Below are 15,187 nucleotides of genomic sequence, written 5' to 3' on the forward strand. Positions count from 1 at the left end.
GCCGGGGAGGTCCGCCGGGGCTGCGGGAAGCCGGCACGGCGTCACTCCCGGCGTCACACCCGGCACCGCAGCTACTCCGCGCCCTGCCCGGCACCACCCGCGCCGCCCCCGCCCCCCGCCTCCGCCAGCCGCGGCCCGGCCGCCCAGCGAGCCCGCCCGGGGCCGCCCCGCGGCTCCCGCCCACTCTCCCCGGTAGGCGAGCGACCCTCCCCCGGCCCCAACCGGCGGCGGGAGCCGCCTCACCCCACCCCACCCCAGCTCGCCTCGTCTCGTCTCGCCGCCGACCCCCGTCGCCTCCTGACGGCGGCGCCCACGACCCTCCCCGCGCGCCTTGCTTCACGCCAGGCGTTCCCACTGCCTCACTTCCCCTTTAAGAGGGAGGGACTCAACTTCAGACGGTGCTGGCGTCACCGGCAGGGAGACGGCGGTTCGGTAAGGAGAAAGCGGAAGCTTCCCCCATAGGCTGCCGGAGAGATGCCCCGCCCTCTCCGGCACGCCCCATGGCTGTCCGGAGGGGGGGTGTGTGTGTCCCTTGCTCTGTTTCCCCGCGCCCCTGCAGGAGTTGGTACCGTCCTTGGGCCCCTTCTCCGCCGAGGACAGGGTGGGTCCTGGCGCCCCCTGGCGGTCCCGCCCCGCGTGGCTGTGCCGTCGAACCGGCCCGTAACCAACCGCCCTCCCTCCCTCCCTGCCTGCGTGCCTTCCCGCCTTCCCTCCCTCCTTCCTTCCTTCCCTGCTTGCCTTTCAGCAGCCTCTCCCTGTAGCAGTTGATATTTCCCCCCCCCCCGCTTTTTTTTTGTTTCCTCCCCCGCAGGTGCCGGGGTGTCTGGCCGGGAGCAGGGGGAGGCGGGAGCCATGCTGCCTTCCTTCAGTTACGTGACTGATCACACTGGCTTCCGCGGTACTATCAAAAACTCACCGAGTGACTTCGTAGTGACCGAAATCGAGGTGCCCGAACACTTCCTTAGGGATACCCGGGCGGAGCCGCTCCAGACAAGCAGCGAAGCGCCGGCAGAGCGGAGCAGCCCCTGCCCGCAGCCGCCCAAAAAGCCGAGAGCGGAGCCTCCCGCCCCGTGTGCCGAGGGCTGTGGCGGCAGCGGTGGGCCCAGGCCTGCGGAGCGTGACCCGAGCCCGGCGGGAGGCGGCCCTGCTGCATCCCCTGACACAAACCAGCCGGAGGGAGAACCTGCGCTGAAGTCTGGCCCCGAGGAGGGCAGTATGTTGGATTCCCTACTGGGGAAGCCCGTGAGGGAACTGCTCAACAAGTTTGCCTGTGATCTGAAGGATGCGTGGGACTCGGAAAATAACGCTGGCGCTGGCACCGGGGAGTTCTCGCTGGGACCTGTGTTGGACAAGAAAGATCGAGCTGATTTACACAGTGCTATTAGGCAGGAATTCCCCTTTCTAGTCACTGTTACGAAAGACAATGAAATGATTGTAAAAGGAAATGCTGATTACAGAGAACTTTGTCAGTTAGTGACCGAAAAGGAAACAAGTGATTTCTTTAAATTTTTAGATGCAAAGCTAGAAAATTCTACGTTTTCTTTTGAGCCTGATGGAAACAAAGAGCATAGAAAAGTAGTTCACCACTTTATCAACAGAAAATTTGGAAAACTTTTAGAAACAAAGTCTTTTACTGTGACAGATGACAATGATCAGCCAAATATGTCAATAATGGTACGATTTCGAGAAAAATGTTGGTCCAGAAAAAGGTCTGCTGGTGGTTTCCAGGAAAAACAAGAACTTTATACAGGTAAGTATTACATTTTTGGTGAAAGTGTCAAGTATTATGGTGTTCTTTAGTAAGATTGAAACTTGGAATCATTTATATATGATATATAGGCCTGGTTGACCCATTGTTTATGCTGAAATAAATCATTACTAATGCAGTGTAGTTACATCACTGGAGAATGAGTTGGATGAATCAAGTTACTGCAGTGATTTGACATCAACTGTTCCATGATAATGGTTACAGTTCTTTTGGTTGTAGCACTAACTCTGGTTATTCACTGTGTGCTAGCTGTCTCTTGAAAGTAGAAGGTGCATCTAGGTGTTGGACAAGGTCAAATTTGATTTACGATCTCATTCCTTAAAGCAGTTGGTTTCTGCTGTAGACAATGTTTCTAGCAGTAAGTCAATATGTGTTCATTGAATTGTGTTGCATTTTATCATGTAATATTTTTAAAGGCAGCGGGGGTTTCTGGTTGTTCCAAGAGCTCTGTTTACTTTATTTTTCTCTTTCAATACTGAAAAAGTCCCATTTCCTTTAGTTTTGTGGGGTGGGAGGACTGTTTCTTTGCAGTTTCCTTGCTATTATAGTTTGAAGGGAAGAACCCATCCATCTGCCATGGCAGAACATATATGGTTTAGAAGTGCAAATTCCAAATAGTTCTGTGATCTTTCTTTCAGCTTTCACTCTTCAGAAAGAAAATCTAGAAACCCTAGAAGCAATTGGCTTCTTGGCTGCTGAACTTGGTGTTCTTCCTTCAGACTTCAGTTACACTGGCATCAAAGATAAGAAGGCAATTACTTACCAACCCATGGTTGTGAAGAAGGTGACTCCTGAAAGGTACTTACAATCTGGGTGCCTTAAGTTTAGCACGTATTTTTATATGTTAATAAGTATCAATATTGTGCGATCTTCTGAAATGTTCTGATTGATGTGTCTTCCCTTCTCCTGTATTACAGCACAGTGGAAATGGCTTTAATTATTTTCTGGCTTTAGGGAGTATACAGCTTAGCGCTGAAGTCCCCCAGTGTTGAAATTTAAAGAAGAGTCTTGCCTTTCTCTATATTTTTTCCTGATACAAATATACTGTATCATCTGGGACAGTATCCTTCCAATTCATGCTCATGGGACCCACTTTACAATTTCTTAAATACCAGCCACTAGCTGGAACTGAGAAGAGCCTGTAATACATGATGCAACAGGTTTCCACGTACTGTCAAAGTATTGTCTTATGGTTCACAGACAACAACTTAAAAGCTTTATACAGCTACAAAACCAAAGTAAATAATTTTTGACATGTGATAGCTGTCTTTGAGTGTTAAGTATCAACTGCTGTTGTATTGTCCAGTTTAGAAACATGAGACTAAATAAAGAAGATATCACCAAACCTGAGGACAGAAAATACATTCTGAATAACGTGTCAATAATACAAGATGTGTCTTTCCATTCCTCATTTTTGTTTGTCTCTGTAGCCAATTCAGTGGGTAAAAAATTCATATTAGGTTCTGCCATAGAAACAGTAAAAAATTGCTGGAGTCAAAACCATAACTTATTTGCTTTATTTGTGAAGTGTGCTTTATGGCTAAGACAAAAAAACACTAGAAGGTTAAAGCTGAGGAAGTAATATGTTATTGTGTTGACTCCAGCAATTTTTTGCTATTTCTATCGCTTCTATAGGTACGTTGGTGATAAAAGGAAGACTCTAGATAATGTGGGCCCTCTCTGGAAGGAAACAGGAGACTTGGCTACCCAGCTATGGAAAAGGCTGGCGTATTCAATGACTTTTTTGCCTCAGTCTTCACTGGCAAGTGCTCCAGCCACACTGCCCAAGTTGCAGAAGGCAAAGGCAGGGACTGGCAGAATGAAGGACCACCCACTGTAAGAGAGGATCAGGTTTGAGACCTGAAGGTGCAAAAGTTCGTGAGACCTGATGAGATGCGTCTGCAGGTCCTGAGGGAACTGGTGGATGAAGTGTCTAAGCCGCTATCAATCACATTTGAGAAGTCGTGGCAGTCTGGTGAAGTTCCCGCTGACTGGAAAAGAAGAAACATAACCCCCATATTTAAAAAGGGAAAAAAGGAAGACCCGGGGAACTACAGGCCAGTCAGTCTCACCTCTGTGCCTGTCAAGATCATGGAGCGAATCCTCCTACAAACAATGCTGGGGCACACGGAAAATGAGGAGGTGATTGGTGACAGCCAACATGGCTTCACTAAGGGTAAATCATGCCTGAAAAATTTGGTGTCTTTCTATGATGGGGTTGCAACTTTGGTGGATAAGGGAGAAGCAACCGATGTCATCTACCTGGACTTGGATGAAGCATTTGACACTGTCCCACATGACATCCTTGTCTCTAAACTGGAAAGAGGTGGATTTGACAGATGGACCACTCAGTGGATCAGGAGTTGGCTGGATGGTTGCACTCCAAGAGTCACAGTCAACGGATCAGTATCCAAGTAGAGACCAGCGACGAGTGGCATTCCTCAGGGGTCAGTATTGGGACCGGTGCTATTTAACATCTTTGCCAGCCACATGGACAGTGGCATTGAGTGCACCCTCAGCAAGTTTGCCGATGACACCAAGCTGTGTGGTGCGGTCAACACACCGGAGGGAAGGGAGGGCATCCAGAGGGACCTTGACAGGCTGGAGAGGTGGGCCCATGCAAACCTCATGAAGTTCAACGAAGGCCAATTCTACGATTCTATGAAGTGCGAGGTCCTGCACGTGGGTCAGGACAATCCTGAGCACAGATACAGGCTGGGTGATGAGTGGATAGAGAGCAGCCCTGTGGAAAAGTACTTGGGGGTGCTGGTGGATGAAAAGCTGAATATGAGCCAGCAGTATGTGCTAACAGTCCAGAAAGCAAATCGCATCCTGGGCTGCATCAAAAGCAGCGTGGCCAGCAGGTCGAGGGAGGTGATTCTCCCCCTCTGCTCTGGTGAGAGCCCACCTGCAGTGCTGTGTCCAGCTCTGGGGCCTCTCAGCACAAGACAGACATGGACCTGCTCGAGCAAGTCCAGAGGAGGGCCATGAAGATGATCAGGGGGCTGGAGCACCTCCCCTGTGAGGACAGGCTGAGAGAGTTGGGGTTGTTCAGCCTGGAGAAGAGAAGGCTCCGGGGAGACGGTATAGCAGCCTTCTGGTACTTAAAGGGGGCCCACAGGAAAGGTGGGGAGGGACTCTTTATCAGGGAGTGTAGTGATAGGACGAGGGGTAACAGCTTCAAACTGAAAGAGGGGAGATTTAGATTAGATATGAGGAAGAAATTCTTTACTGTGAGGGTAGTGGGGCACTGGAAGAGGCTGCCCAGGGAGGTTGTGGAGGCTCCTTCCCTGGAGATATACAAAACCCACCTGGATGCGATCCTGTGCAACCTGCTGTAGGTGAACCTGCTTTGGCAGGGGGATTGGGCTAGGTGATCTCCAGAGGTGCCTTCCAGCCCCTACCAATCTGTGATAAGTAGCAAAACTTCGCATTAATATTTAAATTATTATGCAAAATAGTTAAATGCTTCCAAGCCACTGCCACAATAAAGAAAATAAACAACTTTTATAAATAAATAATTTATAAAGTTATTAAAATATTGCTTAGAATGTAAGGCCTTATGCTGAAAGTTTCCTTTTATTTGAATGACTATTACATACACGTAGGAACAAAGAGATTGAGTGGATACTTTAAAGGGCAAATACTTGAACTGTCAGCTGTGTTTCCAATTACAAGCATGTGCAAGCATATCCAGAGAATCAGTGCACTGAGTTTGTTTTTGTTAAGGCTGACCAAGAGAGAGCAGTTGTGTTTTGGAGTCTGCTAGAGCACATTATTTTTTCTTTTTCTTTTTTTTTAAAAAAAAAAAAAAATTAATGAAAAGCAGATTTTTAGGACTAAAGAGTAATTTACTTGTTTTTCAATAAAAAATGCAAAGTTCAGTGCAGTTGCCTTGAGAAAGTTCAATGAATTGCTTCTTTATCCAATATCTGTCGAGCTACAGAGTGTAAGTGCAAATGAAGCAAACATTGAAAAGGTATTTGTGGACTGTAACTAAATTTTAAGACTTCTATCTCTGCATTTGATTTGGTTTTCTTGTAATAATCTGTTTTAAATTCCTTTTTTTTTAAGTGTTTTTAATTCTAGTGCAAAGGTGAGGAAGACATTTATTGTAAGTTGGATAGCTTTAGTAGAGGATGGTTCATAATTTCTCCCAATTATTTATGCAGGTTGAAAGAAATTGGAAGCAAAATGGAAAAAAAGGGCATGAGAATACACAACATACATTCAGCATGCCAGCACCTTAGACTTGGTCAGCTGAAGGGCAATCACTTTGATATAGTTGTGAGAGATCTCAAACACCACAGTCATGACTCTTCTGCAGATTTGAAAGAGAGAATATCTGAAGCAATGGAAAATGTTGAGGTAAAAAAGCCTCATGGTTGCCAATAATGACCAGAGTTTTAATTCTACGCAGTGAATAATAAAAAAAAAAAAAAAAAGTACTTGTAAAGAAAGTGCTTGTAGTAGCACAATAGTGGCACTGTTTCCCAGTTTTGATGCTTCTTGCTATTTTGTCTCTCCTGCGTTACTTAAGGAATCAGGAGTAAAGCTGCCTTCCAAGGAGGGACTATAAGTGAATTAATTCTGTGCTGCAGACTGCAGGCCCCAGAGTGGTGCGGCAAGACAGATGGGAAATGTGGGAGCAAATGAGTATGGATATATGAGCTATTGCTGCACAGACCCAAGGCCAACTGAAGTGATGTGTTTCACTGTGGCAGCTGACAGGGTCAAAGAGTATAGTTACATGTGCCAGCTTTTTTTTGGTCGTGTGAGGAACACGTATGGTTGGCTCTGGGCATAAATACCTGTGAAATTTTGGCAGCAGAGAAAGAGCATCCCCTGAAATTCAGTAGTTTTTGACTGCTGTTATCCTTAGCCCCCAAAGAAAACCCCATCGTATCAGACATTCTTAAAGCACTGAGAAAAGTGAAAGCAAATCATGGAAAGGAAAAAATTTAGGTGTTTTGTATAGCAGTAATTTTCTTGCTCTATCTTTGTCAGTAATAACTGTAATACAAATTATTTTAAGAAAATTAATCCAGGAATAAAGACTTGAATGAAAATAGTGTGAAAAAGCTAAATACATTACATGTATTCTGGGAGTTAATTTTATTGTTGAAAAAAGCATTCAACTGGTACTTTAGTGCATTTCTCTCTCTCTGCTCCATCTGACTTTTTTTTTTTGTTTTGCTGTTTGGAAAATGAACATAAACTCGTATGACTCTGTGTCTTGCTTTATTAGATTTAGCTTACTGGTCAGATGATGAGTGACAAAACCAGCATGTATGTTAATCCAAAATATGGATTTTTCATCTTCCATGAAAACTAAATCGCATCTGGGAGCTATGGATGTCCAAAGCAAGGTTATATAATTTGAACTGAATAACCATTTCCAAAACAGATACCATATTTTTTTCGCTTGTCTACTCCATGCACGCTTACTGTTTTCTAGAAAAGGATGTTCTCATTGGGTCCCATGGCTGTGATTTTACTGCCCACACGTGACCTAGAACTCACCAGGAGACTTAAGATCCCAGTTAGCGGAAGTGCTCACTCCTGGTCTTTACTATTGTAATAATAATAAAACAAATGATCTCATGTGAAAAAAGATTAGTATTTTTAAGAAAAAATGTCCAACAGTGGTTAGTTCATTACCTGTGCTATGCCGCATTTGCTTGAGTAGAGATTTCATAGTTTGGTGCATATAAAACGCTCTATGACTTTGACTTAACCTCTAGTTGCATTTATAATAATTAATTATCTGCAAATAATTTTGTTTCATTTACCTATTTTTTTTAAGTGAAGACAATAGTAGAACTTGATTGTCTTTTTAGATTTTTCTAAATTAGATGCTAAAATATTGTAATGAATCATGAGTTACTATTTTGTTATGTTTTACTTCTGATTAAAAACCCAGTTTGTGTGCATTTTGGATGTAAATGTGGATGTATGCGTGTTGTATACTCAGTCTTACTAATTGTACATGGTACTTTCATGCTTTTAACATATTTATTCTTTATTGTTCTAGACAAAAGGTTTTGTAAATTACTATGGACCTCAACGATTTGGACAAGGACAAAATGTTCAGACAGATCAAATAGGATTGGCTTTACTGAATGAAAAGATGGTATTTTAATTTTTTAGTTTAAGTAGTTACTGTCAAGTTATCATCACATTACTGTTGCAGTGTCTGGTCTGGAGTTGGCCTTCTCGGTGAACGATTTCGTTTGGGAAGTAAACCCATATGTGTGCTGGAAGTAATTGCCTGCTCAGTTTTGACAACATAAGCCTGAAGATCTTCATATTGAATCAAAAAATCTTTTTTAAACAGCAGGTGCAGCTTCAAATAGTTCAGAAGTGATTTTTCTGTCTATGGTTGGTATGTGATTGTGATTGTCATCATGCTGCTTGTCAGAGAAGTGGCTGCATTCCATACAAGGTTTGAACACTGAAGTGAAGCAATCCTTATATAAAGTTTATTCATGGTCCTGATTGCCTCTTAGCTTGTAGCCTCTTTATGCTGCTGGGGGTCTGTATACTTGTTAAAAATGTTACAAGATACTGCATAGAATCTTAGGAAAGGATTTGTTTTTTCAATACCACAGTAATTCATCTGCTATATAGAAGAGATTACTGCTTTCCATTATTCCTTGGCCACTTTCCCAAACTCTTGGTTCTGAGTGACTGCTCCCATGTAAGCTAAGGAGAGCTTATTTCTTAAGTAATAATTCATAAGATAGGAGTCATATACTTTTCAATGCGTATGGTGTAGTACGTGGCACAGGTCTAAAACAGAATCCGACACTACAAAGTCAAATGAATGCTTGGAATATCCTTTTCTTCTAATCTTGTTTTGATTCTGAGAAAAGTCAGGAAAACTTATCCTCCAAATACAAGAAGAGTCAAGATACGAGGGCAGGCCATAAAAGTTACTGTTAATGTATCTGAATTCTGGTACGCTAGCAGTTGGCATCAGGTGCCACTCCCTAAAGAGTAATGTTCTAAATCTCTTGTCTTAGCTCGGTTACTTTTTAATTTAAAACATGTAGGAACTAACTATTTATATTAAAAATGTGCCAGTAAGTGCTTGCACAGTCCAATACAGCGGAGGACAAGAACCAGATGTCACAGATTGGTGTAAGTGCTAGCAAACTGTGTGGCTCCACTGGTGTTCAAGTAGCAGAGGTTAGTGTAGTGCTGGCCCTGTCACAGAGTCATCTAACCTATTACGGACCAGTATAAAAATAGGAAAGATTGTTGTCCCTCTGTGTGAAACTGTGGAAAGTGTTCGGTCTAAATTTTGCATGAAACGTGCGGGAGGAAAAGAAGGAAGCTTCCTGTTCAGGCTAGAATGATGGCATTACACAGTGAAGGAGTTCTAGCTGGACATTCAAGAAGAGTGGACTAATTTCTCATAGAGCTTTGAAAGCTGTCTTCTGTGTGACTAAAACCTTTCTTTAGTCTGAGAAGGAACACACCACATTGTTTTGCTGTTCGTGGCGTCTTCTGTGAGAGGGAAGATTTGACTTCAACCTTAAAGAACTGATATAATTTTGAGAGCTTGCGGAATATGTTAGCACAGAATTAGATGCATGATAGTCTTTTTAGTTACAGTTAGTTATATTTAAATGCAAGAAAATATAAATTATTAATATTGTTCTTTAAAGGTGAAAGCTGTGAAGTTATTCTTCACACCGGAAGATACTGATGACCCTGTAAACAACGCAAAAAGATACTTTCTTCAAACTGGTATGTCCAGTCAAATTGTCTATGTATTTCTTCAGGGTCGGTATTGTGAGGGAGTAAGGTGTTGCTGCGCAGAGAGATACTTTTTGTTCTGCTATGGCTTTATACCACTTACAGCTTATTCTGCAGATCTCAGTAGAGCTGCACAGTTAAAAATTAGATAAGGGTGAGGCCCTAAATGTGCAAACTAATGGAGAATTAATGTACTTCAGGTGCAAGACAGAGGAAACAAACACTGTATAGCATAATGCTGGAAAAGACTAAGGTAATTGTATCAAAGTAGCTTTAGCCTCCTTCCATCTGTCTGCTTTTGGAATAAAAACTTCTCCTCCCTAATAAAGGAAGTACACAGGAGCAAGGCACCCAGCTCATACTGAGCACTTAACACGTGTGAGCATGTAATTTTCTGAGATTTCTACAACAATCTTAACTCTTGTTTTTTTGTGTGTTTGGGCTTTGCTTGTACATCTCTTTAATTATGTATTTTTTCCATGCTTTCCCGTGATCTACCTTCTTTCTGTCTTGAACTAATTTCAACAAAATATGTCAAAGGCATAAGTGTGCTGAGTAAAATATGCTGTTTGTCATATTTATTATTTTTATAATTCAATTTAACTTTCTCTCTAAAACTAAAAATTGGGAGTTGCTCTCCACTTCAAACGTATTTTTTCTTTTCAAATATTCCACATCTATTAGCCTGCTTATCACTGTAGATTGACAGAAAACTGTGAAATATAGCTTCAAGAGAAACAGCTGTTTCATTTCACAAAAAAGATAAGATGAATCGTTCTGTGCTGTACGTTGCTGTATGATGCACGGAAAGACATTAATGTGGACCCTGAAAACAGCTGCTTGCCTCTTCCTGAAAGCAAAAGGTAAAAGGCTATGCAAAAGGCTTTGTCAGATAATCACTTGTAATGAAAAAATATGTAAACAATAAAATTTGAAATATATTACATTTATATTATGTAGTACAAATCTGATTAAATGTATTTCATCTTGATTGAAGCTCAGACTTCCCAGCGGCCAATGCAATTTGTACCTTTAAAATAAAGACAGGGTTTTTTTACCCCCTATGAAATACACATTCTCAAATGATGTGAAGTGAAGGTTTAACGTTCTTTTATAGCTTGGTTTTCACTTTGAGTTACCTGATCTAAAAAAAACTTCGGAGTGATGAAGTAAGTTTCTAAAAAAAAAATAAAATAAAATGCAAACTGGACTGAATAACTGAATGACAGCTACTTTAGTTTATACTGCATGAAATAGAATAGAATTCATGGGACTGTGTTGGTAGGCATACAAGATGAAGTTTGTCTAACATGACATATTGAGGGAAAAGTCAGCATAAAGAGGTTAGACTGACACCATTTTTCTCTACCTGATTATTTCATCTTCTTAAGTGTATTTTTTCCTGACAGGTAGTAGTTGAAAAATCAGGGATTACTGACATGGTTATTTTTGTTTATCTCAGAAGATGCAAAGGGCGCGCTCATGATGCTGCCAGAATTTAAAGTGAGAGAGAAGATGTTGCTACGAGCTTTAAATCGCTATGGTGTGAATCATGAAGGTTGTACCAAAGGATGGCTCAATATTCCTCATTCCATGCGCATATTCTATGTCCATGCTTATTGCAGTAAAATTTGGAATGAAGCAGCATCGTATAGGCTGAAGATTTACGGTTCAAAAGTTGTTGAGGGTGATCTTGTCTTATCAGAAGAAAATGATGAAAGCGTTTCCCTGAATGACAAGGTGAGTCTCCACAAAATAGTTCTTGTAAAAAAAAACAAAACAAAACAAACCCACCTTAATGCACTTGAATACATATTCAGACATACTCTAATGCTTTTATTTTGGTTCATTCATTAAAATATTTCATATTAGTGACAAAGGTGAAAATAGTGATGTAGAATTTTTGGTTTACCATAAATAGGTGTATTAGTTAGATGTATATTAGCAGCTTTTATCTGTTTTTACTGTTCCTTTTGTTCAAGTGAGAAGCAGGAGCAGAATGTCGGAATTGATATATGTAGGAATTTAGCCTGCATGGTATATAGTGCTCTTAGGATCTGACTAGGGGAAACCTTCAGAGTGGACTCTGGGTGTGCCTGTATTATCAGTCAGTGCAGATCTAAGTCTTGCTCACCAGTTCAGACCTTCAGACCAGGAATGTAAGCCCATGGTGAAAGGTGGCCTTAGACTGAACTGGTAATCTCATTGCAGCTATACAGTCAGAGCATGCTTAGCACAATTTCACTTATTTGGGCAATTAAAACAGATTGATGGTGGGTCTAAACTGTTAGCAGCTGTTCAAAAATGCAGCAGTCTTCTTGGGAAAGTAGTAAAGGGCAAGGGAGTGCTTCTGCTTGCCCACAGCCTGGGTGCTGTGCATGCAGCCATGGGTGAGCCAATGAGCAGAAGCCAGCAGTGGAGTGGCTGGTGCTTGTCACCCTGGTCTCAGGGCTTGTCCATCTGAGAGCCGTCACTTCTTTCAGGATTAGCATACCTTTTTCTTATTGTGGAAGCAATTGAGTCTCTTCTCCCCAGTAACAAGTGCTAGGACAAGAGGAAATGGCCTCACGTTGTGCCAGGGGAGGTTTAGATTAGACATAGGGAAAAATTTGTTTACTGAAAGGGTTGTCAAGCATTGGAACAGGCTGCCCGGGGAAGTGGTTGAGTCACCATCCCTGGAGGTGTTCAAAAGACATGTAGACATGGTGCTTAGGGACATGGTTTAGTGGTGGACTTGGCAGTGCTAGGTTTAGGCTGGACTCGATCTTAAGGGTCTATTCCAACCTAAATAATTCTATGATTATATCTTTCTCCTGATAAAGTAAAGCATAGAATGTTGCAGTGTTTTACTGGATAGTAACCAGGTGTATGCATAGGCAGAATGTATCTCATTTGTTTTGGGTGAACATCTCACAACTTTGAAAGGTTACTGAATAAACTCCAGTCCCTGTAGAGTGGCTTCTGTTTCCATTGTGATTTTTCTTCAATAATATTTTTGAGAGTGAATGTTAATAAAACAAGTAGATCAAATAAAATGAAAAGCAGAGGTATCAAATTCAGTGTTGAGTTATTGAGTTTAATATAGATATATTCCTATTTACTATAAAAAAATTTTCTTAGTATTTTTCCTTTTGCTGAGGTAGCACAAGATTGCATTGGCACAGTTAACTTCACATTCGAAGAATATGAATTTAGAGTGATAGTTTGCTAATTAGTGGTAGCATCAGTAAAGAAATTACTTTATATTAAGCATCTCTACTATTTTTTATACCTGAAATAGATTACTGTCCTTATAGTAGTCAAATAATCTTAGGATCCTTTACGAGTTTGGGAGTACAGTGTATAATTCCTAAAATTAAGTGTATGTTTTATTTTTTAATATTTTTTTTTTTCTTAACTTCTTAAATGTCTTGTCAGGCTCATGTAGTGACTGCTCCAGAAGAGTCAGCTAACAAATACTCTATAAACCAAGTAAGTCTGTATGAAAAATTCTGAGTCGTTGATCTCTTTATATGATTAAAATGTTTTGTTTTAAAAGTAATGTCATTAAATTAACTGGTGCGGTCTTCTTCCGTGCCAGAATGCACATTAAAGAAAACACATGTTATCTAATCTCCACTCTCATAACAAACAGGAGGAAAGAATATTTACTTTGTGATGGAAATAAGTACAGTGTCATTTGCAGTATGGCAATATTTATCTTGAAGTTGAATGTAAATACTCAAAATTTTTTCAGTCTGTTGGGAAAAACATTGAAGAGCAGTTGACATTCTAATTTTTGAAGGTTCAGAGCGCATAGTTGTGAAGTCTCACATAGGCAACTTAATGTCTTTATTACTGTATCTTTCCCAACAAGCAAGGAAATTCATGTTAGTATGTTTCTAGTTTGTTTTAGGAATCCTGATACATTGATTATTTTTTTTCTGCTTTAACTACATTCAAGATACCTGCCTTGCACAGCTTTATTTCACAAGAAAAGCTGCTGTTTTATTATTTCAGGCCCCAAAACACAAGATTTAGACATTTAAAATTGTAATTGCATTCCTTTAAAGTGGATTTGGTGGGGTTTATTTAAAAAATGTTTGTTGTTTTGGTTTTTTTTGAAGGTGGTTCTTCCAATGGTGGGACACAGTATCAAGTATCCCAGTAATAAAGTTGGGCAATGGTACCATGAAAGACTTTCTAAGGATGAGCTGCACATGTGCAAATTCAGAGTGTCTCCATTACAGCTGAATATACCAGGATGCTACAGACCCATTTTGAAAAATGTTCAGAATCTGTCGTATTTTTTGGAAGGTGGTGAAAAAGAAATCAAAATTGAAGACAGCCATCTGAAAGAATCAGAAGTCTCTCTTCATATATCGTTTGACCTTGATCCTTCGTGTTATGCAACAGTCTGTCTGAGAGAAATAATGAAATGTGACTTTTAAGATTCCAGTTAATGAAAGATTGCAGAAGTATTATACAATGGTGATATTTTGTGTATAATGCAACAAAAATAAGGGAGAATAACAGGTTCAAGCCAGGAACAGGAAAAATTTGTAGATTGAGATTCATACCGATTAGGAAAAAAACCCACTAAAATCCTTTGGAACGTTCCAAAAACATTCCAGACCCTAAATGCAAACCCTTGGATGCATTGGAGTAACACTAGGTGTTATGCCAGACAGGTCTAACAGAACTTAAACCATGGGCTGCAAGCATGAATTTCATATTTGCATAGACATCTGACTTGCAAAATAAAATCCTGGAAAAATGTTTGCAGCAAACCAATGTATCTTTTATTTCATAATAATTTTTTAAAAAATGGTTTATACTAAATGCTGTTCAAGCAGTAATTTTACAGTTTGCAGCCTACAGGTATCCCACTGAAAAGCTGCTGTACTGAGGTTCACTAAATACATTGTGTTTTTCTGTGTTCAGGCACTAGGTGTTAAAAGGTAGAAGTCCTGAGTCAACAGTGACAAGTCATCTGATACTTTATCAGACAGTTGATGAATCCGCCAACTGAAGTTAATGCTAAGGATTCCAGGATTAAGAAGTGCATAGCTGTTAGTTAGTGCCTATTCAAATAAGCTCATCAAGACAAAGTGAGTAATTAACATAACTGCAAAACCATTTCTAATAAAACCAAGACCCTGTTTTATTGTTTACAGGATGCAGGCTCTATTCCTGTTACTGTGAAGCCTTATGGTAGCAAAAAAACTATTAATGGAAGCATCCCTGGAAAAAAGCTTTTCTATTTTTTTCTTAATTTAAAAAAAATTAAAAAAGCCGTTAACTGTGATAAAATGAGTGGATTTGTGGAAAAGGAGAGAGCAGAAAATGCCATTTACCTTGACTTTAGCAAGGCATTTGACACTGTCCTACAACACTTGAAATCAAGTTAAGGCATTATGGTCTGGATGGGTGGACAACCAGACGGGTAAAATGTGATTGGATGATGTGGCTTGGAGAGTAGTGGTTCATGGGCCATACCCTACCCGGGGTGAGTACTGCTGGGGTCTCTCCTGGGCCCCATCCTGTTTAATGTCTTTGACAGTGACCTGGAGGAGGGGATGGAGTTCACCTTCATTGAATCTGCAGATGACACCAAATTAAGGGAACATATGGATACTCTGGAGGATCAGGCTGCCATTCAGGGCAACCTGGACA

The 15,187-nt window shown here is 41.0% G+C and overlaps 1 protein-coding gene across 2 annotated transcripts; it reads left to right on the plus strand.

Moving 5' to 3' along the window:
• Positions 1-3: 3 nt before the first annotated feature.
• On the plus strand, positions 4-14,290 carry PUS7L (pseudouridine synthase 7 like). Of its 2 annotated transcripts, XM_086480477.1 has the most exons (9): positions 4-19; positions 851-1,750; positions 2,407-2,566; positions 5,941-6,136; positions 7,803-7,901; positions 9,442-9,523; positions 10,995-11,272; positions 12,950-13,003; positions 13,639-14,290. In XM_086480477.1, the coding sequence occupies exons 2-9, from the start codon at positions 853-855 to the stop codon at positions 13,960-13,962; spliced, it is 2,091 nt and encodes a 696-aa protein (XP_086336603.1). In that variant the 5' UTR covers positions 4-19; positions 851-852; the 3' UTR covers positions 13,963-14,290. The 2 variants fall into 2 exon arrangements, with proteins under 2 accessions (XP_086336603.1, XP_086336597.1); XM_086480471.1 differs by lacking the exon at positions 4-19 and having other exon boundaries at positions 853-1,750.
• The last annotated feature ends 897 nt before the right edge of the window (positions 14,291-15,187 follow it).

Source organism: Leptosomus discolor, chromosome 1, assembly GCF_034619465.1.
Source record: "Leptosomus discolor isolate bLepDis1 chromosome 1, bLepDis1.hap2, whole genome shotgun sequence".
Classification (NCBI taxonomy): Eukaryota; Metazoa; Chordata; class Aves; order Leptosomiformes; family Leptosomidae; genus Leptosomus; species Leptosomus discolor.